The sequence below is a fragment of the Puma concolor genome, chromosome E1, assembly GCF_028749965.1.
Source record: "Puma concolor isolate L17-30 chromosome E1, mPumCon1.1.hap2, whole genome shotgun sequence".
NCBI lineage: Eukaryota > Metazoa > Chordata > Mammalia > Carnivora > Felidae > Puma > Puma concolor.
The window spans coordinates 8,275,166-8,301,756 of NC_141680.1; the positions used below are offsets into that span (position 1 = coordinate 8,275,166).

At 49.3% G+C, this 26,591-nt stretch overlaps 1 protein-coding gene across 1 annotated transcript in view; it reads left to right on the top strand.

Annotated features, from left to right (window-relative positions):
* COX10 (cytochrome c oxidase assembly factor heme A:farnesyltransferase COX10) overlaps positions 1-26,591 on the top strand; it is a 140,556-nt gene that overhangs the window by 105,477 nt on the left and 8,488 nt on the right. The window contains exon 6 of the mRNA XM_086686070.1: positions 18,259-18,491. Coding sequence (XP_086542196.1) covers positions 18,259-18,491 — 233 coding nt within the window. The remainder of the gene's footprint in view (positions 1-18,258; positions 18,492-26,591) is intronic.

Below are 26,591 nucleotides of genomic sequence, written 5' to 3' on the forward strand. Positions count from 1 at the left end.
AATGAAGTCATAGGTAAGTTAGACTTCACCGAAATAAAAATCGCTGTTCTCCCAGAAACACTTCTGAAAACGACCGGACGGGCCAAAGAGTAGGAGAAAATATTTGCAAAGCATGGAACTCACGAAGGACTTGTGGCCAGAGTACGTGCAAAATCCCTAAAGCCCGGTGACAAGAAAATAGCTCAACCAAAAAAATGGAGAAAACGTTTTTAAACAGACATTCCACTAAAGAAGAAGTCTGCATATCAAATAAACACAAAACGGTTTTCATTATCACCAGTTCACTGGGGGAAATGCAAATTAAAGCCACAGTGGGACATCACTGCACACCTATTAAAACAGTTAACATTTATTTTTTTTTTTAATATGAAATTTATCGTCAAATTGGTTTCCATACAACACCCAGTGCTCATCCCAACAGGTGCCCTCTCAATGCCCATCACCCCCTTTTCCCCTCTCCCCCACCCCCCATCAACCCTCAGTTTATTCTCAGTTTTTAAGAGTCTCTTATGGTTTGGCTCCCTCCCTCTCTAACTTTTTTTTTCCCCCCTTCCCCTCCCCCATGGTCTTCTGTTAAGTTTCTCAGGATCCACATAAGCGTGAAAATATATGGTATCTGTCTTTCTCTGTGTGACTTATTTCACTTAGCATGACAGTCTCCAGTTCCATCCACGTTGCTACAAAGGGCCATATTTCATTCTTTCTCGTTGCCACATAGTATTCCATTGTGTATATAAACCACAATTTCTTTATCCATTCGTCAGTTGATGGACATTTAGGCTCTTTCCACAATTTGGCTATTGTTGAGAGTGCTGCTATAAACATTGGGGTACAAGTGCCCCTGTGCATCAGCACTCCTGTATCCCTTGGGTAAATTCCTAGCAGTGCTATTGCTGGGTCATAGGGTAGATCTAGTTTTCGTTTTTTGAGGAACCTCCACCCTGTTTTCCAGAGTGGCTGCAGAACAGTTAACATTTCTAAAGCAATAATACCAAGTGTTGGCAAGGATGTGGAGTGGCCTGAATACAAAGTGATGCCGTTACTTTTGTGAAAACAGTTTGGCAGATTCCTATGAAGTCACACAAGATTTACCATATCTATAACCCCAGTCCCATGTGTCTCTGGAAACGTATGTCCATACAAAGATCTGTACGTGAATACTTATAAGTTTAATTCATTATTACTGAAAACAACCTAAATGTCCTTCAGCTGGTGAGTATATACACATAAAATGACATGGGCACATTTCAGAAGCATTGTAAGTGAGAGTAGACAGACCCAAAAGGCTACATACTGTGCCATCCCGTGTAGGTGATATTTTAGAAAGCCAAAACTCTGGGGACAGAAATCAGATCAATGGCTACTAGAAATCGGGGGTGAAGGAAAGGGAATGGAGTACAGAGGAGCATGAAGGAACTTTGTGAGGTGACAGAAATATTCTATATCTTTTTTTATGTTTTGAGAGAGAGTCAGTGGGGGAGAGGGACAGAGGGAGGGAAAGAGAGAGAGGATCTTAAGCAGGCTCCACTCACCCGAGAGCCCGACGCGGGGCTTGATCTCATTTCCGTGAGATCGTGACCTGAGCCGAAATCAAGTCAGACGCTTAACCAAGTGAGCCACCTGGACGCCCCAGAAATAGTCTATATCTTGATCACGGTGGCGCTTACACTGTTGTGTATCTTTGTCAGAGCTCGGAAGTCACTGTACTCTCAAAATGTGTGAATTTCACCGCATGCACGACTAGTGGGTTTTCAGGGCGCTTGGTTTTCCCTGGGACCATGTTGACGTAGCCTGCAGAGCATGAGCGTTTGGGGTCGGTCTGCCTGGACTCAGAATCCAGCTGCTTTTTCTGCTCTCCCAGGCGGGAGCGTGTTAGGAGACGGCTGTGTCCTCTTCTCTTAAGCTGGGGCGCTTACCTCTTGGGCGTAGGTGAGGCTGCGACCCTTCTGCTACAGCAGTGAATGACAGTGCGGTCCTCACTGTGGTGGCTCCTACTTTTTTCAACAGCCCCGGGCCGAGCATCTCCGGGTGTTAGGCTCCAGCTCAGCGCTGGAATACGGCTGATGTGACCCAGCTCCAGCCCTCCTTACTGTCCTGTCGGGGAGGTACAGAGTAAACCAGTGAGCCAAATAAAGGTTCAGAGGTCCCTCTCGATGGCCGTCAGTTGTCCAGAGAAAACAAGGAACCGGATAATATAGAGCCAACTGGCGGAGACCGCTTGAGGAGGAGGTACAGAGACACTTGAAGAGGTGGGGTATGCGCTGAGCCCCGGAGGTTGAGGATGCAGGGAAGGGGGGCAGCGTGGGCAGAGGGAGCAGCAGGTGCAGAGCCCGGGCGGCCAGGGTGTGCCCGACCCAGTGAAGAGCACGGGGGCCGCAGTGGCCAGAAGGAGCAGAGTGGGAGGAGATGAGGTCACGAGGGCACCGCAGTGACAAGTCTGACTCAGAGGCGGTGTGCAGCGGGAAGCCAGACGTGAGTTGTAAGCGTGGGGTCGCTGTGGTCACACTGATGTTTGTGAGGGAAGTCTTCAGAATGTACCATGGCGTCACGGGAGCGAGCAGAGGCCTGGGACCAGTCCAGGGTGAGCTGACGATGGCTTAGACCAGGGCGGTCACGGTCGGGGGGGGCAACCCAGAACGCAGACTGGGCACCACCGCCCACAAGGTCACTTAAATCGTGTCCGCTTTTCAAAGCCGTTCCCGCTTCCTGTGGGTCACGGATCTCCCGCAGAAAAACCCCGCCGATCCCGGCCACCCTGCCTTTGCGCCTCCCGTTCCTTTCCACCTGTCTTCTCGAGTTTTCTCAAGACCTCCCTTAAGGAAGGTCTCCGCCATCTACATGTATCTGCACCTTTCTTACACTCCGCAGCTCTTCGTACGGGTAGCACGTAATTCGTCAGGAGCAGGCAGTGTAGCAAAGCAGTCGTCAGCCCCGCCCCTCCCAAGAAGCAGCAGCCCCACTGTCCAGCGGAGCGCCCCCAACCGTCACGGCAAAGATATGTGACTGTGCAGTCCGGTTGCCAGCGCTGGACATCGAGACACAGCAGAGTGGACCCTGCCGGCAGACAGACCCCTTTAGGACCCCCCCGTCTCTCCTCCACCAGAGTCCTAAAGGCAGAATGGCACGAACGCCCAGCCATCCAGATACAGACTTTCCCCTCGTTCCCTCTTTTGATTTACCTCGGGGATTTTTTGTGGATGTGGTCGTTATTTCCCAGAACTGTACATGCCTAACCTTGCATGCACTTTATGGATCACTGCAGGGGATTTCAAAGGATAATTTTGAGTCTGATGTATTTTCACCTCAGGGATGAGCTACATAAAGTAAATAAACTCCAACTCCACTCTGTTTCAAGACAGTAAAAGTGCAGATTGTTTTCCAGCCTCTGTGCCGCTCGCCTTGCTGTTTAGCAAGCGGCCGCTGCAGCTTTGTCTGTATTGTTTCCCGTGATGGAGAAAGTGACATTGACTGTGTTTAATAAACAAGGAATAGTAAGATAATTGTTTTCGAAATAGCCAGTTACAGGATAAACATTCCCTTTACATTTCAGGCAACAGAAATTTTGTGCAATTTTGTTGAGAATCAAAGACAAAAATCCTTACAACTAAAATGCCATTTAGTGAGAATAAAAATCTACAAAATTACATTATTAGTATTTCAGTTTCCCAAGAATACAGATGACAGTACTTTTTTTTTTTTTTTAATTTTTTTAATTTTTTTTTTTTTTTTAACGTTTATTTATTTTTTTGGGACAGAGAGAGACAGAGCATGAACAGGGGAGGGGCAGAGAGAGAGGGAGACACAGAATCAGAAACCGGCTCCAGGCTCTGAGCCATCAGCCCAGAGCCCGACGCGGGGCTCGAACTCACGGACCGCGAGATCGTGACCTGGCTGAAGTCGGACGCTTAACCGACTGCGCCACCCAGGCGCCCCCAGATGACAGTACTTCTAAGTGCCTCTTTGTTGCCTACATAAAATGACAATTCGGTAAATCTAAGGCATCACTTACCATTAAAGGAAGACAATCTTTCATATCAACTCTCAGAGAAATCCTGCTTTTCCTGTTTTCCTCACCAGTGGAAAGAAAGATGACTTTTTTTTTTTTTTTTAATACTAAGATGACCTTTAAATTCATCCTGGCTCTCGAAGGCACCCAAGAAGTGACGATGCTGATGGTTGGAGTGAGCTGTGACCATACAATAATTGCAGGTGGTTAATAGAAACATCCTATTGTAGCTTCTGTTTACCAAATGGAAGCATTTGACCCCATGGCTTTCTGCTTTTTACTTTAGCCCTGGGGCCTTCATGGTAGAATTATTTATCAGCGTCTTTAATGGCTTGGGGGAGCCACTTGATGAATTTGAGCCCATTGTACCTCACATCACTTAGGAAGCATCCCAGATGCACGTGGGCTAAACTCAAGAGTCCTGGCGCATTTGGCCAAAGAGCTCTGGACAGCTACGTTTGCACCCGAAGATGTCTGCAGAGAGTGGCTCCGGAGGGTCCGAATGGCGCTATCGTGACCTCCGGTACTGGCGCTTCGCCAGAGTTTGTCCCTGTTAACTCGGAGCCAGACCCGATGCCTCTGTTCTCCTGAGGCTGCGTGTCAACACAGCTATGTCACAGCCCGAGGGACCCACAGCTCTGGTAAGCTGGCTCCACGTGTCGGTGAGGAACTTGTCACAGGCAGAATGGAGAAGTGCCATACCTCTGAGCCTCCTGTTGCCCTGCTGCGTTTCCATCCTCGCTGGTAACTGTCTTCCTTCCTCCTCTTACAGATCACACGTATCCAACGCCCTTGAACTCCTTCCATTCACCAGACATCCCTGGCTACCTGCAACATTGGTTCTCATCAGATAAAATGGATTTGGGGGCGCCCGGGTGGCTCAGTCGGTTAAGCGTCTGACTTTGGCTCAGGTCATGATCCTGCGGTTCGTGGGTTCGAGCCCCACATCGGGCTCTGTGCTGACAGCTCGGAGCCCGGAGCCTGCTTCGGATGCTGTGTCTCCCTCTCTCTCTGCCCCTCCCCTGCTTACATTCTGTCTTTGTCTCTCAAAAATGAATGAATGGTAAAAAAAAAAAAAAAAAAAAAAAAAAAAAAAAGTTTTTTTAATGGATTTGGTAGTTTTAGGATGAGCCAAGGTGAGGGGTCAGAGGGACAGGGGTGAATGTCCCTAGTAGTTCTTCCTAAGATACACCTCACTTCTGTTTCAGAGGACCAAATTTTTTCCACAGCAGATAAGAGGTGCTGGAATCTGGCACCTGATGTTGGCAGTTGTTGGGGGCCCGTTTCTACCTATGGTCCCCAAGCCCAAAGACCCTCAGGCTCGCCTGAGAACAGGCACAGACTCTCCTAAGGGTGTCCTTGTGCCTCTTCCAACACCACCACCCCACTGGGGCCCTTTCTTCTGACTTAGTATTTGGACAAGTGGTCCCTCTGTCTTAGAGAAGAGTCTGCTGAATCAGCAGCTGCATCTAGTTTTTCTCTTGTTCTCCTTACCGCCAGACTTCTGGAAAGGATGGCCCTCTCAGCGCTTTGGTCACGGTTTAGCTTCCTCCCACACTGTCCACCTCTGCTTTTCTCTGTACGTGAACTTCATTTTTCCCTCGTGGCCCACTGGCTCTTCCGATCCCACTTTTGCTTAAACGGACTCATCATCCAAATGGCAGCCTCAGCCTCAGCCCCCTGGTCTCCCAGCTGAGTCCTCTGTCCCAGTTCCCAAGCCTTGTGAGAGGAAACGGAATTGCCCACGCTTGGGCCTGACATTTCATCCCTGGTCCGGTCAAGGGAAGGGGGTGCAGGGTGGGGGTGGGGTCGCACGAAGGACCCGAGGCTGCCCCTCCCAGGGCTCCTTCCGCTGCACTCGAGCTTCCTCTTGGCCAGGTATGTGTCTCGGGCCCCCGTTCTGCTTTGTGACTTTCTAGCCATGACCCACCTCCCCCACCCCCAGTGCACAAATTCTTGCAGCCAGGATCTTAACTTTAACATTGAGCGCGTCTTGTATTTTGCCTCGCCTGTGGAGCGCGTCCTCCCGTGCTGTCCTGTTCTTGACCACTCTTCTGCAGGAGTGTCCCTGCTCCTGTCTGAGCCAGAGTTTTCCGCCGTAGGTTCTCTTTGTTCGTGGACAAGAGAGAGATACTGACACCTTTAATCCAACATCTTTACCTGTTTTGAGGTCCTTCAGACTTGTATCTTCAACATGTATTTTTTTTTTTTAAGTAATAACCTTTTCCCTGCTCTATCCTAACAAAAAGGAATCGTCCTTAAGAACGTCAAGGTCTGCTGTTGCTTCCGGATTATTTTAAAATTAAGCAATCCCTTTGTCGAATTCAGTTCATTGAGAATGCGTTGATTACCCATCATGTCCCCAATACCTCCAGTTCTGTTTTTGCAAGGCTCCAAAGGCTTATAATCGGGGTGAAAAATTAGCCAGATGCTCAAAAGCCTTCGCAGATGGACGAGACAGTCCCATCAGTACGCACTGGGTGGACCGAGGGAGTCGGGACAAGCGAGACGTCCCCTGGGGGATCAGGGAAAGGGGACGTGGGTCAGGGCGGCCTGGCCAGCGCGGGAGCTTCCTGAAGAAGAGGGCCTGGTTATTTTTGTGGGCTGCAGGCGGGAGAGATGGAAAGAGCAGAGCAGGGAGAGAGGTTATTGAGAGAGGACAAATTAACACACTCGGGGTCGGGGGCCGCCAATGCCCGGTGTTTAAATAAATGACGAAGATTGAGTTTTCGAAGCCAAATGAATGGATTGTGTGGCTGGCATGATTAACTTAAAGAACAGGGTTTAGCTTAAGCATTATAGGGATTTGCAGGAGACATTTTTCAAATTTACTGAAGGTTTTACCAGTAAGCACTTAAGCGAATGTAAACAGTTTGCAGGCTGCAGGGGAGCTGTGAAGGCTGTTCGTCATCCCGTCACCCTGGTCCAGCAGACAAGTACCCAGACCGGGCTGACGCCCCGCAGAGTTTCCAAGGATTGTTATGATTAGTCTCTTGGCGTGTATATATTGCAAATGTAATAAGAACACAAACATTTTATAAGTATAGGAGGTTTTTTTTTTTTTTTCTTAGTGCTAACCAGTCATTCGAAATGGCAGGAACGACAAATTCGGCCTCAGTAAGAGTGGTGCCAGTGTGGAGAATTTTGGTCTTAAAATCGTTCGACATTATGAACCGCACAGTATGAGGCGTCCACAAAAAAGTTTAGCGTGTATCATCACGCTTAGTCACGACAGTGGGTGAGAGAGAGGAACGCTGGGGGGTCTTCTAGAAGTGAACGTTCCTTTCTCTCATGGTCATAAGCAACATGAAAGCATTTACGGTTCTTCTTTTTTTTTTTTAATGTTTATTATTTATTTTGAGAGAGAGAGAGAGAGAGAATCACAAGTCCCAAGCAGCCTCCGTGCTGTCAGCGCAGAGCCCGACACGGGGCTTGAACTCATGAACTGTGAGGTCATGACCTGAGCCGAAATCCAGAGTCGGACACTTAACTGACTGAGCCACCCAGGCGCCCCTACGATTGTTCCGAAGCATCGTGAGTTGTGAACACTTCTTGTCAGCAGTGCTGGGGATGGGGGGTCCTTCAGCTCTCATGTCCCATCTTATAACCAAAAAAATACTCAGATATTCTGGTAAATATTAGTATGAAGGGTAACGCATCCACTTGAGCAGTAAGTCACAGGAGCAGACAGCCAACACCTTTCATTCATGACCTGGAGTCCGTGAGTCAAACGCCCTATCGCCTTCTCTCTCTCTCTTCTCGATCAGATGAGGTGACAACATTTGGCCATGAAACGCCATTCCCGTCGACTGGTGGTAGTGTTTGTTCTGTCTTTCGCGTGGTTTGTAAAGGTCTGTTTGAGCCGGCGTTTGGGGCAGCTGCCTTGGATGCAGGAAACAGAAAGATGAGTGGCAGAGGGTAGAGGCCCTGAACCAGGTAGGACGTGGCGGGCGGCCGGGGAGGGCACCAGAGCTGTCCGCGTCAGGACTGAGCCGTGCTGTTCTCACGAGGGTATGGAGGCCACCCAAGGGCTGGGGGTGGGGGGCGGGAGCAGGAAGGAGAGAAGGCTGAGGGAGAATGTTCTTGCAGGACTTGTTCTGATGTCCGGGCCGAATCTTAGAGGATGGGAAAGAAATAACCACATGGAAGACGGAAGACAGTACGGGGTGGAGTCGGGGGTCAGCTCCGGGGCCGTGGTGTTATCCGTACCTCAGAGATCTTTCACCTGGACCGCAGATTGCAAGACAGCGGCCAACAGGCCCAATCCTGAAGAGGCCTTTTTGTCGTTGTTGTTTGGCCTGCTGGGCTTTTCTACCGTTGCCAGCACTTGAAAATAGAAAATGTAACAAAGCCCCAGGTTTCTGGGCTTTTTAGCACATTCCCACATGGGATCGGCCAGTCGGGCCCGAGGAGCGGTTCTCCGTTGTTCATCACTTGGGCTTTCACCCCTGTGGATCGCCAGCCTGGTCCCCCTGGGTATCCGTCCGAGCAGGCCCTGCAGGAGGTGAGGTCACCTGCGTCTATACCTTCGTCTGCGGGTAGCCTGTACCCCCAAGGTGCTCCGCAAAGCTGCAGGGATGGGTGGTTTTACTTCCCAGATTCTCTTTTTGTAAACTGTGGGTTTTTTTTAAAGCTTTTCAGAGCCGCCTTAAAATTCACTCACCCTAACTTTATGTAGGTGAGCAACACGGCTTTCTTAAATAGAATCCTATAAATTAAAAAGGGAGGGGGTAAGAGGAACGCCTGGGTGGCTCAGTCGGTTGAGCATCCGACTCTTGATTTCGGCTCAGGTCATGATCTCACGGTTCGTGGGTTCGAGCCCCAACTCGGGCTCTGTGCTCCGGGTGCAGAGCCTGCTTGGGATTCTCCCTTTTCCCCTCCCTTTCTCTCTGCCCCTCCCTGGCTCACTCACACGCTCTCTCTCTCTCTCTCTCTCTCTCTCTCAAAATAAATGGATAAACTTAAAAAAAAAAAAAAAAGGAGTGGGGTAAGAAAATTAAACCATCTGGTTCCACCAGGAAACTAGAAAGATACTGAAGGTGCTATGGGAGCCTGGGGGGGAGTAGAGTTTGGGAATTTGAGAAGTACACTGATTTGGGACCCCAGCACTCGAAGCTTGGTTTCCATGGATGGGATCAAACAACAGGAATCTCTTCTCGCTGAGAATTCCAGTCTTTCTACAGATAGCTTCTCCTCAATTTAAAGTGAATTGACGTAGCGTAACTCAAGGGTCCTCGTTTTGCTTTATCCCTGAATTACAAGGCCCCATCTCAGAGGTCAACACCGAGTAAGGCTCATCTTCACTTTTCTTCCAGCCTCCACCCTCCCACCCCTGTCTGTCTTTTCCCACCTCCCTCCTACATCAGTAAGATTCTTTCGGCTGACTTTCAAAACTCATTCAGCTCAGACCTGCTTTGTTTTCCTCCCTGGAGAAGAAAAAAAAAAAAAAAAAGCTTTTCTGAATATGATGCTGCAGCCCCGTGTTCTGAGTAGAGTCATTGCCCAAAACACCTGCTTATTCTTGAATTTCTCCTAATTTAAAAAAAATTTTTTTTAACGTTTCTTACTTGTTTTTGAGAGCGAGAGAGACAGAGCACAAGCAGGGAAGGGACAAACAGAGAGGGGGAGACACAGGATCCAAAACAGGCTCCAGGCTCCGAGCTGTCAGCACAGAGCACAACGCGGGGCTCGAACCCACAGGATGTGAGATCATGACCTGAGCCGAAGTCAGATGCCCCACCAACTGAGCCACCCAGGTGCCCCTTAAATGTTTTTAAATTGTCTTTTAGGGGTGCCTGGGTGGCGCAGTCGGTTAAGCGTCCGACTTCAGCCAGGTCACGATCTCGCGGTCCGTGAGTTTGAGCCCCGCGTCAGGCTCTGGGCTGATGGCTCAGAGCCTGGAGCCTGTTTCTGATTCTGTGTCTCCCTCTCTCTCTGACCCTCCCCCATTCATGCTCTGTCTCTCTCTGTCCCAAAAATAAATAAACGTTGAAAAAAAAATTTAAAAAAAAAAAAAAATTGTCTTTTAAAATACGTCTTGCTGGGGCTCCTGGGTGGCTCAGACAGTTAAGCGCCCAACTCTTGATTTTGGTTCAGGTCATGATCTCACAGTTCGCGAGTTCGAGCTCTGCATCAGGCTGACAGTGCGGAGCCTGCTTGGGATTCTCTCTCTCTCCCTTTCTCTGCCCCTCCCCCTATCAAGAATAAATAATTCCATTTAAAAAATAAAATAAATAGGGGCGCCTGGGTGGCTCAGCTGGTTAAACGTCTGACGTCGGCTCAGGTCATGATCTCACGGTTCGTGGGTTCGAGCCCTGCATCGGGCTCTGCTGACAGCTCAGAGCCTGGAGCCTGCTTCTGATTCTGTGTCTCCCTCTGTCTCTGCCCCTCCCCTGCTCATGCTTTGTCTCTCTCTGTCTCTCAAAAATAAATGCTAAAAAAAATTTTTTTTTTAATTTTAAATAAATAAAATAAATAAAATATATCTTGCATCCACATTTGCTTTACCTGTTCCTTAAATTCTGACTTTTCCTTATTCCTCTCCTACCTTGCAATATCTGCAACTTGAGTCTTGTTGAGAAATAGAAAACCCCTGGAGAAGATTTTGGGGACACGTTGTCAAAGCAGTTACCTGGAGGGGCTTACCCCCAAAAGCTCAGGTCAGAGCTCAAATGTGGGATTCATCCAGGAAATGAAAGCTATATTAGCTTGGTTTGATTGAGGTTTGGGGTTTTCTTTTGCTGTTAAAGGAAATTTTATTTTGTGATTTAAAAATCATTTATTCTGGAAGAAAAGCCAAGAAGTGTGAGATTAACTTTTGTATAAACCAATCACCTATAGAGCTGCTTACAATGTAAAGCTTTCTGGATTTAATGTCACATTTCGCAGACCTCTCTGACACATTACTTAAACAGAAAGACCACATTTCTCCCGTTAGTTATTTCAAAGTCACATAATGTGGATTATGTTTATTAAGTGCAATAAATAGTCATCAAATTAGAGCTTGCATATTTTTTTTAACCTCCTTTGTTCCTAATTTCTGCAGAAAATTCCACTTCGCTAGAGCTACTTAGGATTGGTGTTTAGTAAACGAAGGAGTCGGTATTTTAAAGGAAGAATAAATAATTCATAGGAATGTGTTGACAACCCCCACCCCCTGCCCCCCACCGTTCCCTGGTCTGTTGTTCCTTTTCTGGAGTAGCTCTGGGCAGGGAAGCCAGAAGGAGAAGCCTGCCTCTGTGCTGATGCTCAGTAGAGAGATGTCTCTATTTGAAATGTAATTCAGTTTTGGATATGAGTTTGGAAATAAATCACCATTCAGTCCGAGCGTGAGCCATCAACCTATTTGCCTGCGTGAGTGAAAGGATGTGAAAAAATCGTTTTAGTTCAACGGCTAGATTCTTTTCCTCTGCCACCGTCCTTCCTTCCCCACCCCACAGTGCTATTTGCCTTAGTCATCCCTTTATTCCATTTTACTGAAAGTTAGAAATCGTGCACAATACCATCACACCCCATTCTTCTGCTCTTCTGATCTTTCCTATGCAAGTTCACTCCGGTGACCACCATTCGCAGAGATATGAACCTTCTCTCCTTAACAAAGCCCATTACAGCCACTGCCCTAGCTACATGAGAGCACCAGCATTAGGAAAAAAATAATGTTTCCCGTGTGATCCGTCTGCTTTTTCCTGATGCTGGTTTATTTTATTTTTACTTTTTTTTTTTTTTTTTTTTGTAATTTGATATAATAGAGTTAAATTCTTAAAGTTACGATTGAGGGGCGCCTGGGTGGCTCAGTCGGTTGAGCGGCCGACTTCAGCTCAGGTCATGATCTCACGCTCCATGAGTTCGAGCCCCGTGTCCGGCTCTGTGCTGACAGCTCGGAGCCTGGAGCCTGCTTCGGATCCTGTGTCTCCATCTCTCTGTGCCCCTCCCCTGTTCACGCTCTGTCTCTATCTCAAAAATAAATAAAAACATTTAAATAAATAAAATAAAGTTACGATTGAAAATAAAAACATAAAGGGCGCCTGGGTGGCTCAGTGGGTTAAGCATCTGACTCTTGGTTTCGGCTCAGGTCACGATCTCACGTTTTCATGAGTTCGAGCCCCATATTAGGCTCTGTGCTGACAACATGGAGCTTGCTTAGGATTCTTTCTCTCCCTCTCTCTGCCCCTCCCCTGCTCAGTCTCTCTCTCTCTCTCTCTCTCTCTCAAAAATGTAAATAAATATTAAAAAAAAAATAAAAAAGTGTTGCCATTTTAATTACTATTAGGAAATGCTATGCAGCCATTACGCTTTTTATAATTTATAATTGAGGTGACGTTCTTGAACATGTCTACATTTGTCTTCATATTCCAACACATATCCACATGTCTTCGTAAGTTCGAAAAGAGTAAACCACTGGAAACGATTTACTGAAAGTTTATCACCCCTTACCTCCAGCCCTACCTCCTATTTAAAGAACGCTGCCTCATGTTGCCAGTTCTTGTGGTTGATTTTACAGTTTGAGACCTGGTGGTACTTGTGTTTGTTTAACGTCCACCATCCTTTTCAGAGTGAGCATCGCCGTCTGTTTCGCTCACTGCTGTATGCCCGCACTTAGCACAGTGGCTGACTAGATGGCAGTGAGACATCTTAATAAACGAACGAATGCACGCTACGTGCTCTTTTAGTGGGCCCTGTGCCAAGTGCTTTATTTTGATTCTTCACTCTCAAGTACCTCCCATTTGACCGATGAAGCAACTAAGACCAACGGGTTAGCTACTTTGCTCAAGATCCTACAGCTCAGTGATAGAGCCCCTGCCCTCCCGGTGGTCTTGTTACTGAGGATTTTTGCATAAGCCAGTTTGACTTGTGCTTCAGTCTTGCCGTCAAAAGAGCCCTAATACGGGGGTGCCTGGAAGGCTCAGTCAGGCGTCCACCTCTTGATTTTGCCTCAGACCATGATGTCACGGTCGTGGGAATGAGCCCCGCGTTGGGCTCCATGCTGAATGCAGAGCCCGCTTCGTGTTCTTTCTGTCTCTCTCTCTCTCTCTCTGTCTGCCCCTGCTCCGCTCATGCTCTCTCTCTCTCTCTCTCTCTCTCTCAAAATAAATACACGTTTTCAAGAATAGTCCTAATACATCCCCTACTTCACAGCTGAGGAAACCAAGGATCAGAGAGGTTCGTTTGCCCACTTTTACGGAGCTGTTTCAAATCAGAATTTGAACCCAGACCACCTGATTGTTGTCAGCCATGCTTAGTTATGGTACTGTACGGAAACCCTATAATAATATAATAATAAGAAGAGGAATATTAAAGCCTTTTGCAAACACTTTTGGCATGCAAACGTTCCAGGAGACACAATAGTTAGAAATGGTATAGCGAACCCCAGTGTTCCTGTCACCCAGAATCCACAGGATTATCAAGACTCTGCCCCGCTTGCTTCATCTCACCCTCGTAAGGGCCGAAACGCTTAGCAGCGTGCCCAGACCAAATCAAGGTAGACGGAGCAGAGAGGCGGCTGGAGACACTGGCAGTTCCCCAGTGAACTGAATACTGAGCTAGGCTGCTGTCCCGAGTCCTTTCCACTTGGAATATGTCGAGACATATATCAAAAGACAGCGGGACCTACTCAGCCCAGCTGCACCCAGCATCGGAGGTGGGGTGGAGGTGGAGGCCTTCTATAGGCGCAGGCTCCGTCGGCGTGGCCTCACGTAGGCCAGATGGGACCCGCACCACGTTGGTGATGGCACAGCGGTGGGTCCCCGACTTCGGCAAGCCTGCCGATCGCCTGGATTCCCGACGAGCCCCTAGGTGATGCTGACGCTCTGGGTCCGGGGACCACATCTCGGTAGCACCCGCGACTCCATCGGGGAGTCCCAGCTTGGCCCTCACCCGTCAGGTACTGCTCAGCCCAGGGAATCCCAAGGGAACCTGCTTAGCCCTTTCTTCTAGTTCCGCCTCTAGAAATCAGGCCTCAGAGTGGCACTCAAAATGGAAGCCACCTGCCGAGGAATTCAGATGTAAAAGGAGCAAAAAGACTAATAATGGGGAAAAAATGTTTAATGAAATTTTAAATACAGAAGACGTGATAAAAGGGAAAATAACTCCGTGTGTGTGCGTGTGTCTCCAGGTTTGGGATACTTTCCAAAACCCATCCAGGAATGGGAGAGAGCAGATGGGGGTTTTGGTCAAGGGCTGAGTGGTAGGATTAGGAGGACGAGTGTATCGAGCAATTGACCTAAAAGAACAAGAAGTCGGTCTTTGACAAAATTGCCCTTCCAGGCTTTGAGATTTCGCTCGGACTTCTATGTGTACCAAAGCAGAAAATCATAGTGGTGTTTAACTGAGATGAGAAATGAACGCACTTGACTAATCTTTTTCTGCATCAGAAATAGATCTCTTTATTAAAACGGCTAAATTTTTAATTTGTTTCTAATGTTTATTTTTGAGAGAGAGAGAGAGAGCAAGTGGGGGAGGGGCAGAGAGAGAGAGAGACACGGAATCCGAAGCAGACTCCAGGCTCCCAGCTGTCACCACAGAGCCCGACGTGGGGCTCGAACCCACAGATCGCGAGATCATGACCTAAGCGGAAGTCGGACGCTTAACCGACTGAGCCACCCAGGCGCCCCTAAAAACGGCTAAATTGAAGCAGCTTTAATATCACCGTGATTTTTAAAGATTTCCTGGTTACGTCAAACTTTAAAAAAGAGCCCGGAGGTCACTTGGTACACACTCCCTTCATCCCAGAACCATTATTCTTGCTAGCGCTCTTCCAACTTGCAGTGGTGGTGTGGCTCACGCTTCTTTTTCCTCGAAAATGCCCGACGTGAACGGACAAGTGAGTGCTTGTCCGTCTTTGCTGGTCATCACGGCAGGCAGCGAGGGCCTTGTGAGAAGCACATCTGATCATTTTCTTCCCCTGTGTAAAAAAGCAGAGAAAACCTCTTCTGTGCATCTGCCCAGAGGCAGTGTTCCCAGGATGTCTCCGTTGTGGCCTTCCCTCCCAGTGTTCTCTGACCCCTCCCGCCCCTCGTGCTGTGCCGGCTGCCTGAATCACTCCTGTCTACCCTTCTATCCCCTCTCCCGCCCGCCCAGCACTTCTTCCTACAAACCTCCCCCTGTCCAGCCCCCCAGCACCCACACACAGTGGCCCCAGATTGCCGGCCTCTTTAACTCTCACTTCAGCATAAGCGCCCCCAGGACAAGGACCGTGTCTGTCTTGCTCCCCACCTTATATCCTAGGTCCGACCTTGTATGTATGTATGTAAATGTAGTGCTTCCCCAGTGTTTTCATCTCAGGTAATGCGGGAGGAACTTAGGCTATTTCTACCTCGGGGTAAACCAAAGGAGCTTTTAAACCCTCCGGGTGCTGCTCCCAGCTGAAGGCAACAGCCTAAAGACTCCAGCTCCCACCCCCCCCTCCCCCCAGGCTCGGCAAGATCCAAGCAATCAGAGAATCAGGAAGTCATACTACAGCAGGGCGCCCCCACAGACCAGTGGGATTGCATCAATGAGCTAAGGAGTAAATCCGAGTACAAGTCTGTTTCCAAGTTATTTTACTGGTACAGCTGACCCTTGATCGACACGGGTTGGAACTGTGCGGGTCCACGTATATGTGGATTTTTTTCTCAATAAATATATTAGAAAAAAGGTTGGAGGTTGGCAACAATTTGAAAAAACTCACAAACCACATGGCCTAGAAATTTCAAAAAAAATTAAAAACGTATGTCGTGGATGCGTAATACTACCATAAACACACACAAATCTATTATATAAAGTTAAAGTTTATTCAAAACTTGCCCAAACATTTGCAGACTGCACAGGGTGCCATTTGAGTGGAGAGAAAGATGAACACATTTAGAGATGGAGTATGAAATCGTAACTCAGTAAAATCAGCTGCTGTAACAATTTCACAACCACCTCTGGATGCTGTTGTGAGCTCGAGTCTTGGGAGCACCCATTTAAAATGCCATGCGGGGGCGCTGTGGTGGCTCAGTCGGTTGAGCATCTGACTCTTGGTCTCGGCTCAGGTCATGATCTCACGGTTCCTGAGTTTGACCTCCATGTCTGTGCTGTCAGCGCAGAGCCCGATTCTGTGTCTCCCTCTCTCTCCCTCTCTCTCTCTGCCCTTTTTCCTCTTGTACTCTCTCTCTCAAAATAAAAAAAATAAACGTGAAGAAAAGAAAATGCCACGTGTGGGTGCCTGGGTGGCTCAATGGGTTGAGCATCCGATGGGTTGCTCTTGATTTCGGCTCAGGTCATGATCTTGGAGTTCGTGAGATCGAGCTCCTGCTTGGGATTCTCTCTTTCCCTCTCTGTCTGCCCCTCCCCTGCTCAAGCTTTGTCTTCTCTCTCTCTCTCCCAAAGATAAATAAATAAACATAAAAAAGAATTTAAAAGGGAATAATAAAATGCCATGTGTGATGCTAATCATCTCTGCATAAGCAGTTTGTCTCTGCAGTAAATTGCGTATCTTGGTAAAAAGGGATCTCTCGTGGTTGTATCAGTAGTTAAGTTTTGGGCGAGTCAGAAGTCACACGTGGATGTTTCAACTGTGCATCGCGGTCGGCACCCCGTTCCTCTCATTGTTCAGGGGCCATCTGAGCCTCAGTTTCTCTTCTGTGAAATGGGGATAATGCTATCTCAATAAACATGTTTTTACGTTGTTAATTTTTGGTTTGTGTTTAATGCCATACCCAGTGTTGATACAGGTTCTAGAAATAATAGGCTTTCTCATGTACTGCTGATAGGAGTGTAAAAGAGCCTAAACCCTCTGGGGCGTAGACTAGTGGTACAAGTCAAATCCCTACAAACGTGCATGTCAGCTGGCCTTGCAGTCTCAGGTCTGGGAATTTATCCTCAGGATGCATCCTAGTCAGAACTATGAACAGCAGTCTGTCTGCAAGATATATATGCCGTTACTTCTAATTTAAAAGGAAAGATACAAAATGTCCAGAAAGGCTATATTGACTGAATTAATTATGTTGAATCCACAGAATAGACCACTATGTACCTATTAATGATGACGTTACAAAAGAATTCTGAACAGCACAGGGAAATTATTAACATACATTGAAATATAGGGGCGCCTGGGTGGCTTAGTCGGTTAAGCGTCTGACTCTTGATTTTGGCTCAGGTCATGTCTCATGGTTCATGAGATCGAGCCCTGCATCAGGCTCCGGGCTCACAGTGGAGAGTCTGCTTGAGATTCTCTCTCTCTCTCTCTCTCTCTCTCTCTCTCTCTCTCTCTCTCTCCCTGTCTCTCTCACAAGATCCCATGTAAAGTCCACCTTAGAAAGTGGGCTCTGGCATGGGGCACCTGGGTGGCTCAGTCGGTTAAGTGTCTGACTTCGGCTCAGGTCATGATCTCACGGTTCGTGAGTTTGAGCCCCTGCATCAGGCTCTGCGCTGACAGCGTGGAGCCTGCTTGGGATTTCTCTCTCCTTCCCTCCCCAACCCATGCTGTCTCTGTCTCTCTCAAAATAAATAAATAAACTTAAAAAAAAAAAAAAAAAGTGGGCTCTGATGAGAATCAGGCGTAGGATTGTCCCGGCTGGTGGAGAGTTGTATTTGACCCTGTTCACTGCACCTGCCAACATGGTGAGGGTCCTCCGGAGATGCCGTGGCTCTGAAACCAGCTGTGGCACCGAAACTGAGCTATCCGTGTGGGGCAGCCCCCTGGTGTGTGGCCGTGGGCCCCAAGCCGGTCCCTTGCCAAGCCTGTAATTTATCACAGATAGATACATTCAGACATACTGTCATTATCCGTTACTGCTAATGGGGTAATGTGTTTAAACTATAAATACACGGGCAGGGTTGAGATGCCAGCTTTTGCCCAAACATTACCGGTACCGCGTTCCGGGTGGTTTCTCTATGGCCGTCACCTACTTGGCACTAACTGCAAAGCAGAACCCTGTGCCAAGCAGGCAGTATCTGCCTCGGCCCTCACTCCAGCCTGTGAGCGAGAGCAGAGAACCGTCCCGGCCGTGCAGGTGAGCAGAGGGACACGCCCGCCTCCCACGGCCGGGAAGGGACAGAACGAATCCAGGGCGCTCTCACCTGGACTCGAACTTCAGCCCCGGCCGGCAGATGTCAGAGGAGGCAGCCAGAACTCCCGCCTTTCGGGTTCCGGTGCCCCGTAATCGGGAAGAAGGCGCAGCAGCCTGCCTCCCAGGTCGCCGCGCCACGTAGGTGGGTGGTCCACGCCGAGTGCGGGCAGCGCGGCCCGCCGGACTGGAAAGTGACTGCTCTGTGCCGCTGCTCTTTTTCAGCCCGTTGCTAGCTGTGTCCTTTGCCACGTGCTGTGCCCTTCCAGGCGTCGCCCTCCTGACCTGGGGGGTGAACCCCCTCACGGGAGCCCTGGGGGTCTTCAACATCTTCCTGTACACCTGTTGCTATACGCCGCTGAAGAAGATCAGCATCGCCAACACGTGGGTCGGAGCCGTCGTCGGGGCCATCCCGCCTGTCATGGGCTGGACGGCAGCGACCGGCAGCCTGGACGCCGGTGAGTATCTCGCGTGCCGGGTTGCGGGGGTCTCGGCTTCGGCCCACGGGCTCGTGGCGGGGGGGGCGCCAGGGCCCGGCCCTCGGTGTGTGGCTCTTGTGCGCAGACCTCGGCACCTGCCGGTCCGAGGCGTGTCCTTCCCGGAACTGCAGCTCACTCCTGCGGTCGCGTGAACGCAGGGCGGAAGGGAGACCTTGTCATCGGGCTTTCGAGGGGCACGTGTGCTTTCCCGGGCCGGGCAGGGAACGCCTAGGGGAAAAAAAAAAAAAAAACCCACAAAAACAAGCAGTGCTATGACAACGGGTAGAGTGGAAAGCAGGCACCTAAAAGTCACGAGCCCCATTAGGGCTGATCAGTCCTGGGGGACGTCCCGCATCGTGGAGCAGTGTCCAGGACTCGGTCTCCGGGCTCTCCCGCCCATCCGGACGCTCCCTGCCCGGGCGTGAGCTTTTCCCCACAGAACCAGGTGATTCCCGCCCCCCCCCCCCCACCCCACCCCTTTGTGAAGGAGCAGACCCTTTTCATCAGTTTCTCATTTACTTTTATATGATTTGCTTAAGTCCTTCACAGTGTCTACAATAAAACCATTGAAATCCATCTACTTTTTTTTTTTTTTGGTGGCATGTCACAACGAAATTTGTGGGGTGAAAATAGCTCCTTTTTACCATCTGGAAGGGAAGTTTCACAGTCTAATTAGCCAGGTAATTAGTGTTTCTGACCAACACTTAGGAAGGAAGTGGTGAGGTTTCCTGCAAGAGACGTAAGTACATATTTTTCACATGAGAGATCAAAAGGCAGTTGACCATAAACGTTTGCCCTGTAAGCCACATTTCTGAAACTTTTCATAAAAGCCCTTACACTCTGACTTGGCAAGCTTACAAAGGCGGTTACACCTTTAGCGTGATTGTCTCTTAGCACAGTTTTAATATCCTGTAAATGTTGGCGTTCCACGCGTCTACACATAAGATATTCTAGAACGTTCCTGCTCATTTGCTCAGTGATACACCCCAGACCGGAATCTCATCCGTGTGGGAGGGATGGCAGCACAGTGGTGAGGAGTGAGTGCTCCAGAGCAGGGGTGCCCTTTGGAACGTTCTAGACTTTTTTAATGTTTATTTTTGAGAGAGAGAGAGAGAGACAGTACTAGCTGGGGAGGGACATAGAGAGAGAGGGAGACACGGAATCGGAAGCAAGCTCCAGGCTCCGAGCTGTCAGCACAGAACCCGACGTGGGGCTCGAACCCACAAACCGTGAGATCGTGACCTGAGCCGAAGTTGGATGCTTAACTGACTGAACTACCCAGGTGGCTAGTTCTAGACTTGACATGAACGTTCTAGACTTCTTTATGCTACCGTCTCCTCAATCTCCCCCGTGGTCCCTTCTCACGGAGCTGTTGTGAGGATTAAGTGAGTTCTTGCTAAGTATTCCTCATTTGTACAGTAGATGGATTCATGCAGATCAAGAAAATAATCTCAAAAATCATGAGATTTTTATTGGTCTGGCAACTCTGAACAATTCGTAATTGTTACCTGGCTGTTGTTCTGCCCACAGTGAGCTTGCCTCTGGGCTTGGTGGACAGAGTGCCTGGCCTTGGGTCTGGTGTTAGGGATGGCCATCTTGAGCGTAGCTGGGGAGAGAGGGAAGCATGGGTCTGACATCTCCAGACTAGATGGTGTCTGAATTTTCCCCCTCGTTTGCAGTTTATATTTAAACGTTTTTTTTTTTTTTTTTTTTTATTGTTGGGACAGAGAGAGACAGAGCATGAACGGGGGAGGGGCAGAGAGAGAGGGAGACACAGAATCGGAAACAGGCTCCGAGCCATCAGCCCAGAGCCCGGCGCGGGGCTCGAACTCACGGACCGCGAGATCGTGACCTGGCTGAAGTCGGACGCTTAACCGACTGCGCCACCCAGGCGCCCCTGCAGTTTATATTTAGAGAACACACCTGCTTACCACCAAATTCCTGGTCAGAGTCCCCCTCCTAGTTCTGCCTGGAGCCCCAGTCTTGACCCTGCCTGGAACCTTCCATCTCCCCTCACCCCACTCTCCTCTCCCCTCCTGTACCCCTCCGAACCTTTCTAGTGATCGCCCAGACATTTGAGTTGGGGCCCTTGAAAGAGACCCCCACTCTGCAGCACTGTGCTCCAAGTCACCTGCCTGCCTGAAGGAGACAGCCCCACACCCTTCCAGAGTGCCAGGATCTTACATGGGTTCCTCACACCCAGCCTAAAGGAACAGGGCCCCCAGGGGGCACCTGGGTGGCTCAGTCGGTTGAGCGTCCGACTCTTGATTTCAGCTCAGGTCATGATCTCACAGTTCATGAGTTTGAGCCCCGTGTCGGGCTCTGTGCTAACAGTGTGGAGTCTGCTTGGGATTCTCTCTCTCCCTCTCTCTCCCTGCCCTTCCTTACCTCTCTCTCTCAAAATAAATAAATAAACTTAAAATAAGTTAAAAAAAAAAAAAAAAGGAACAAGGCCCCCAAAACTACCTTTTCTCTCTGGGGAATCCCAGACAGAGCCACGGTCAGGGTTAAGTATTACTATCTACAGGGACAGATAACCCCTGGAGGTCGATGGGGGCAGGGCAGTCCACGGCAGTGCAGAACTTGGTCGCTTCTGTCGTCTGTTGGTCACCCAGATTCTTGCTAGCGGCTTTTGTTGTACTCCCAGGCGGTTTCCTTCAGAGGACTTTGGGCCTCAATGTTCTCTGGAGTTGCATCCCCAGAGGCCAGAGAGAGAAAGAACTTTGCAACAGTCTTCCCACTTAGAGTGCGCATTCGGCTAGGAGCCTGGATTTGTTCAGGGACAGTATGGATTTAGCTGAACTGCCAATAGTCATATTTAAAATAAATTTTTTTAAAAAAACGTTTTTAAAACACATCTTTCTGTAATCCACATTTAATCGCGTATATAAATTCATTAGTGAGACAGAGCGAAAGGCCAGGCTATACTTTGTTTTAGGTTGCAGGGCAAAAATGCATGCTTATCTCGCACAAAGAGACCCATCACTGCCTGAACGGACCCCTGGCATAAAGCAGTGCAGCCCGAAACAGATTTGTGTCACCACAAGGAGAAGTTCCTCTAGCAGGTGCCTTGTATTATGTTCTTTTTCTTCAAATCCTGAAAACACATTGTGGGGCACACAACCACAACATGGGTTACTGCCCCCAGAATTCTGATTCGCCCACAGGTCCAGTCGTATACCTAACATCTTGTCAGATTTACGGAAAGAAGGTTACTTTGCGTGATGCCTTCAACTGCTTCCAGAAAAGTTTTGAAACATGAATTTGATAGAGCAAACGTGGCATCAACAGCAAATCTTTGATTACATCGAATGAATGAATGAATGAATGAATCAGTCAATCAATCAGTAGCTTCCATTTTACAGACAAAACTAGGTTAACCCTGGGTCAACTGCCAAATATTTATTGGGCCTCAGCCATGTGCAAGGGCCGGTAAATTTAGCCGGAAGTAGTCAAAGAAATAAGACAGAGTCACGGGGCACCTGGGTGGCTCAGTGGGTTAAGCGTCTGACTTGGGCTCATCAGGTCACGATCTCACTGCTCGTGAGTTCAAGCCCCCGCGTCGGGCTCTGTGCTGATAGCTCGGAGCCTGGATCCTGCTTCAGATTCTGTCTCTCTCTCTCAAGAATAAATAAACATTAAAAAGAAAAGAAATAAGGCAGAGTCTGCAAGAATGTAGTTTCAACATTTCTATTGCTGGGATTTTAGCCACTAGGTTGAATGTGACTATATATACAGTCTTGTCACCTTCTAGAATAGTACCCACTAGCCATGTGTGGCTGTTTAACTTTGAGCTTAAACTAAATCAATTTAAACCTTCAGTTCTTAAGTCCCCGTAGCCCTATTTCAAATGCTCACAGCCACACAAATTTGAATGTGCATCAGGATCACCAGGCAGGCTCGCTAAATAGAACCCAGATTCCTGGGCCCTGCACCTATAGTTTCTGGTTCAGTAGGTCTGGTGTAGGGCCTGAGAATTTGCACTTCTAACACGCTGCCTAGTGATGCCAGTGCCCCTGCTCCAGGGACTGCTTTCTGAGCCACTAGTCTGAAAAGACAGAACCAGAGAGCGAGCCCTGGCTGTCAGAATACCTCGGAAATTCCTAGGGACATGGGCAAAGGGTGGGGGCAGATGGCATTATTGGAGCTGCACTCAGGGTGTCGTCCGTATCACCCGCGGAGGTTGTGTCTCCCATCCGGGTTCTTCTCTTAGGGGACACGTTTGCTTGAAACAGCCCTGCTGGGAGAAAAGTGGCCCCAAACGTTTCCCTCCTGCAGTATCTCCAAATCATTTTGTCTTTGGACCTCCAAAGAGAGATCGTGTTGGAGAAGTGTATGGATGGAGAAGTCTTTGATGTACTCCACTGAACCGCAGGGACAGGAAGGAAGGGGAGGCCGGAGGGGAGGAAGATGTAAGAGGGTCTGGGAGACCACCCACTCCGCTGATTGGCTTTCTTCCTGGGGCAGGTGTCTTGTGAGGACCTACTGTGCGCTGGGCACCGAGGGATACAAAAATCCCTAAAACCCAGGCCCCGTCTTCACGGAAAGCGTGTCTCAGCATCTTCAGGGAGAGGCGGGCAGGTGTCAAATAACTGACTGAGCTGTCAGAGCTTGAGCAAGAAAGAGGTCTTCAGAGGGCTGTGCGTTCTCCTAACCTCCCCAGACGGGCCCAAGAGGGCTTTGGAGCAGAGGACCTTCTGAGTGAGGACGAGACCGCTCTCTCAAAGGGGGAAGGGCTTTTCGAGGAGAGGGAAGAACGTGCACAGGAATTTGTAGGCACGGGAGCTGAAGCAGGACAGCGTGGGGCGGGGGCCGTGATCTGAGATGAGCTGCCTGACGGGGACTGTATTGAAAGGCAGTCAAGGCCCTTGTAGGTTTAGCAGGAGAGGGGCAAGGGCCCCAAGTTCAGGATTATTTGCCCGTGCCGCAGGTGCGTTCTCCCGTGGTGCTGGAAGGCAGTGCATTGCCGAGCCCGCCCGTCCTCCTCCCAAGCTTGCGTGCCCTTCCGTCCCCCCACCCCTGCGCCTCTCTGGTGGGGGGCTCTACTGTCCCAAGCCTGGCCTCCACCCTTCCCTAGTCACATTTCACCCTGCAAGTATCTAGTGAAGCCTCAAGCCGGTCATCCTCCTTGTGACATGTTGTGACACCTGCCAGCCTGCCGGGGGGTGTGGATGCCGGGGCCGTGTTTGCAGGGAGGCAGAGTCCACTGGACGGATTCCGTTCCTTGGTCCTTTCCCCGGCTCCTCCGGCAGGACCTCGAAGACCCAGCACGAACATCGGGGTCCCTCAGTCCCCCTGACCACGTGAACCTCCCTAGAGGCCCCTTCCTGGGCCCCAGAAGGAGGCAGGCAGGCCCCGGAAGGGGGAGGGGAGGTGGGAATTTCTACGGCCTCAGGACCTGTCTAGTTGAGAAGAAAGATAAAATGAGCTGTTGCGCAAAACACGATTCGCATCCCAGACGGCTCCGCTCGTGGACTGAGGACATGTCAGTGTTCCAAAGTCCTTTCCCCCCTTCCCAGCGTCTACATCTTTTTGTGGTTCCTGTAGTGGCTACGGGGCCAATTAAGACCTCCAGAGGGCCTGAGCGCCCAAGAGATCAACCTGCCGTCCCTCCTCCAGCCAAGACCAAAGAGCTGAAATAAACCTGAGGACATCACATGGGATTCTGGTTCCCCCCCCCGCCCCCCCACAACCTCTTTCTTGTTGTTGTTGTTGTTGTTTTTATCCCAGAAAACGGAATTTTTCTCGTCGTTTCGGATGCCCCGGTGGTGTTGTGGGTGCAAAGCGTGTGGGTCTGGCCTGCCCCTTGGCTAACCCAGCACCTGGCGAGGCGTAGCGGGACGCGGGGTGACGGGGGAATTGGACAGATCAGTGTGTGGAAATGGGGAACGCTAAAGCAGTGTTAGTTCTTGATATTTGCTGTTTCATGGCTGAGACGTTTCCAGCTGGAAACTGCTAGCTTCGAAAGCCCTGTTGATCTCAGCAAAGGTCGGCATCGTAATGGGGTTTTACCTGCGACCGTGTCCCCTCTGAGATTTGGGGTTAGGCCTTGTCTCCCTACCTAATTACTTTGCCTTTTCTTATTCATGTTTTTTTTTTTGTTTTTTTTTTTTTTTACCTTAACTGCTATTAAAACGCATTAAAAATGCTTACCCGCAAAAACTCCGGAAGGCCAAAGGAGAGGGCCGCTTTCTGGCCCCGGGTGTGGCAGGAAGGTAGTGAGAGAAGTGACCTGCTGGGGGACCCCAGCGAAGGGGTGCACTTGGTGGTCGGGGGGGACGGAGATGGCGCTGCAGATAAGTGCCCTCAGCAGACAGCCCCCTCCCAGCGGGCCTGGAGCCACACGCATTAGGCCCCTCCACTGTGTTTACCTCCAGGGACGACTTAGTTTATCTTCCAGCCCTCTAAAGTACCTTCCCCTCCTCCTTGCCAAAGCCACCTCTCCCTCCCCATCTCCGCCATTTCTTAGAAAGGCTCAGATTCTGTTTTCCCAAATGTGACTAAATCCCAGGTCTTGGGACTTTGGGACTTCGGGACTTCGGTGGACCGGGCCAGGGTGACCCACTCTGCTCTGCTCTGCTCTGCATAGAGTTGATGTGTAAATTGCCTTTGGTTTGTAATTCAAATGTTGTTGTGTGGTAAACATTAATTATGTCAGGCAACATTCAGTTACAAATGAGGACTCAGCCCGAGGCTCTTATCAGGAGGTGACATTTGGCAGATGGATGGTTTTAGTAACAAAAAGAAAAGAGATTGCGGTTTTTTTTTTTTTTTTAGCCTCAGCTGGTAAACTACAAAATGTTAAATACTGTTTCACTTTACGTACCTCCTTTATTCCAGGATGAGAAAATAGACTAGGAAAGGGGGGAATTTATTCCCTCACTCATTCAACAAATATTTATTGAGGGCGTATTAAGTACCTGGCACTGCCGAACCCAAACACTTCAAGAGATGTCCTGGAACGTCCTGGTCTGAAATCAAACTTGAAAATGAGTGTCTGTGTTCATCTGGTGTGAGGTTTTTCCATAACTAGTCTCAGAGGTCGCATTAACAAATGATTTTTTTTTAAGTTTATTTTTTTAAGTTTATTTCTATTTATTCTGAGAGAGAGAGAGAGGGAGGGGGGGAGGGGAGGGGCAGAGAGAGAGAGAGAGAGAGAGGGAAAGAGAATTCCAAGCAGGCTCCACACTGTCAGTGCAGAGCCAGATGCTGGGCTTAAACTCACGAAGTGGGAGATCATGACCCAAGTAGAAGTCAGAAGTCGGATGCTCAACTGACTGAGCCACTCAGGCGCCCCAAGACAAATGATATTTTTAATTTTTTTTATTGTTTATTTATTTCTGAGAGGGGGAGAGAAAGAGAGAGAGACAGAGCGTGAGTGAGAGAGGGGTAGAGAGAGAGGGAGACACAGAATCCGAAGCAGGCTCCAGGCTCCGCGCCAACAGCACAGAGCCCGACTTGGGGCTCGAACTCGCGAACTGCGAGATCGTGACCTGAGCTGAAGTCGGACGCTTAACCGACTGAGCCCCCCAGGCGCCCCGACAAATGATATTTTTAAAGACAGGGTGAACAAGGAACGTCTTCATGGGAATATTAGCAAACCAAACAATATCAGAGTCCTATTCTCTTCAAAGACAGAAAACGCAAAAGGCTGAGAAAGAATGTACTAGAAATACATTGGGTCTAATACGTTAGACCCAAGACAGACGGTCTAATTGGAGGCCAGCCAATTGGTACAGCCAGGGAAGTCGAGTCTCAAGATCAGCTGTGCTGGGTTGACCAGTTGATCACGGTCACGGCTGTTCGGGGGCAGGGCCAGTGCCTTCCTGAAGGAGATGAACAAAATGGCTTTGGAAGGGCAGCCTCTGGTTGACACGGTGCCCGGTGGGTGCACAGTGGCTTACACTGTGGAAGCCGACCTGTTTCACAGGCCCCTTTGTGTCAGCCCTCAAAAGAAAGGCTTCGGAATCTGTGCCCATGAAGCTTTGGGTTTGGCTCTCCTCCCCCTAGCTCGCCCCCAGTTTACATCACCATGTAACCCTGAAAGCACAAACACAACCAGTCGTGGAACAGACCGCC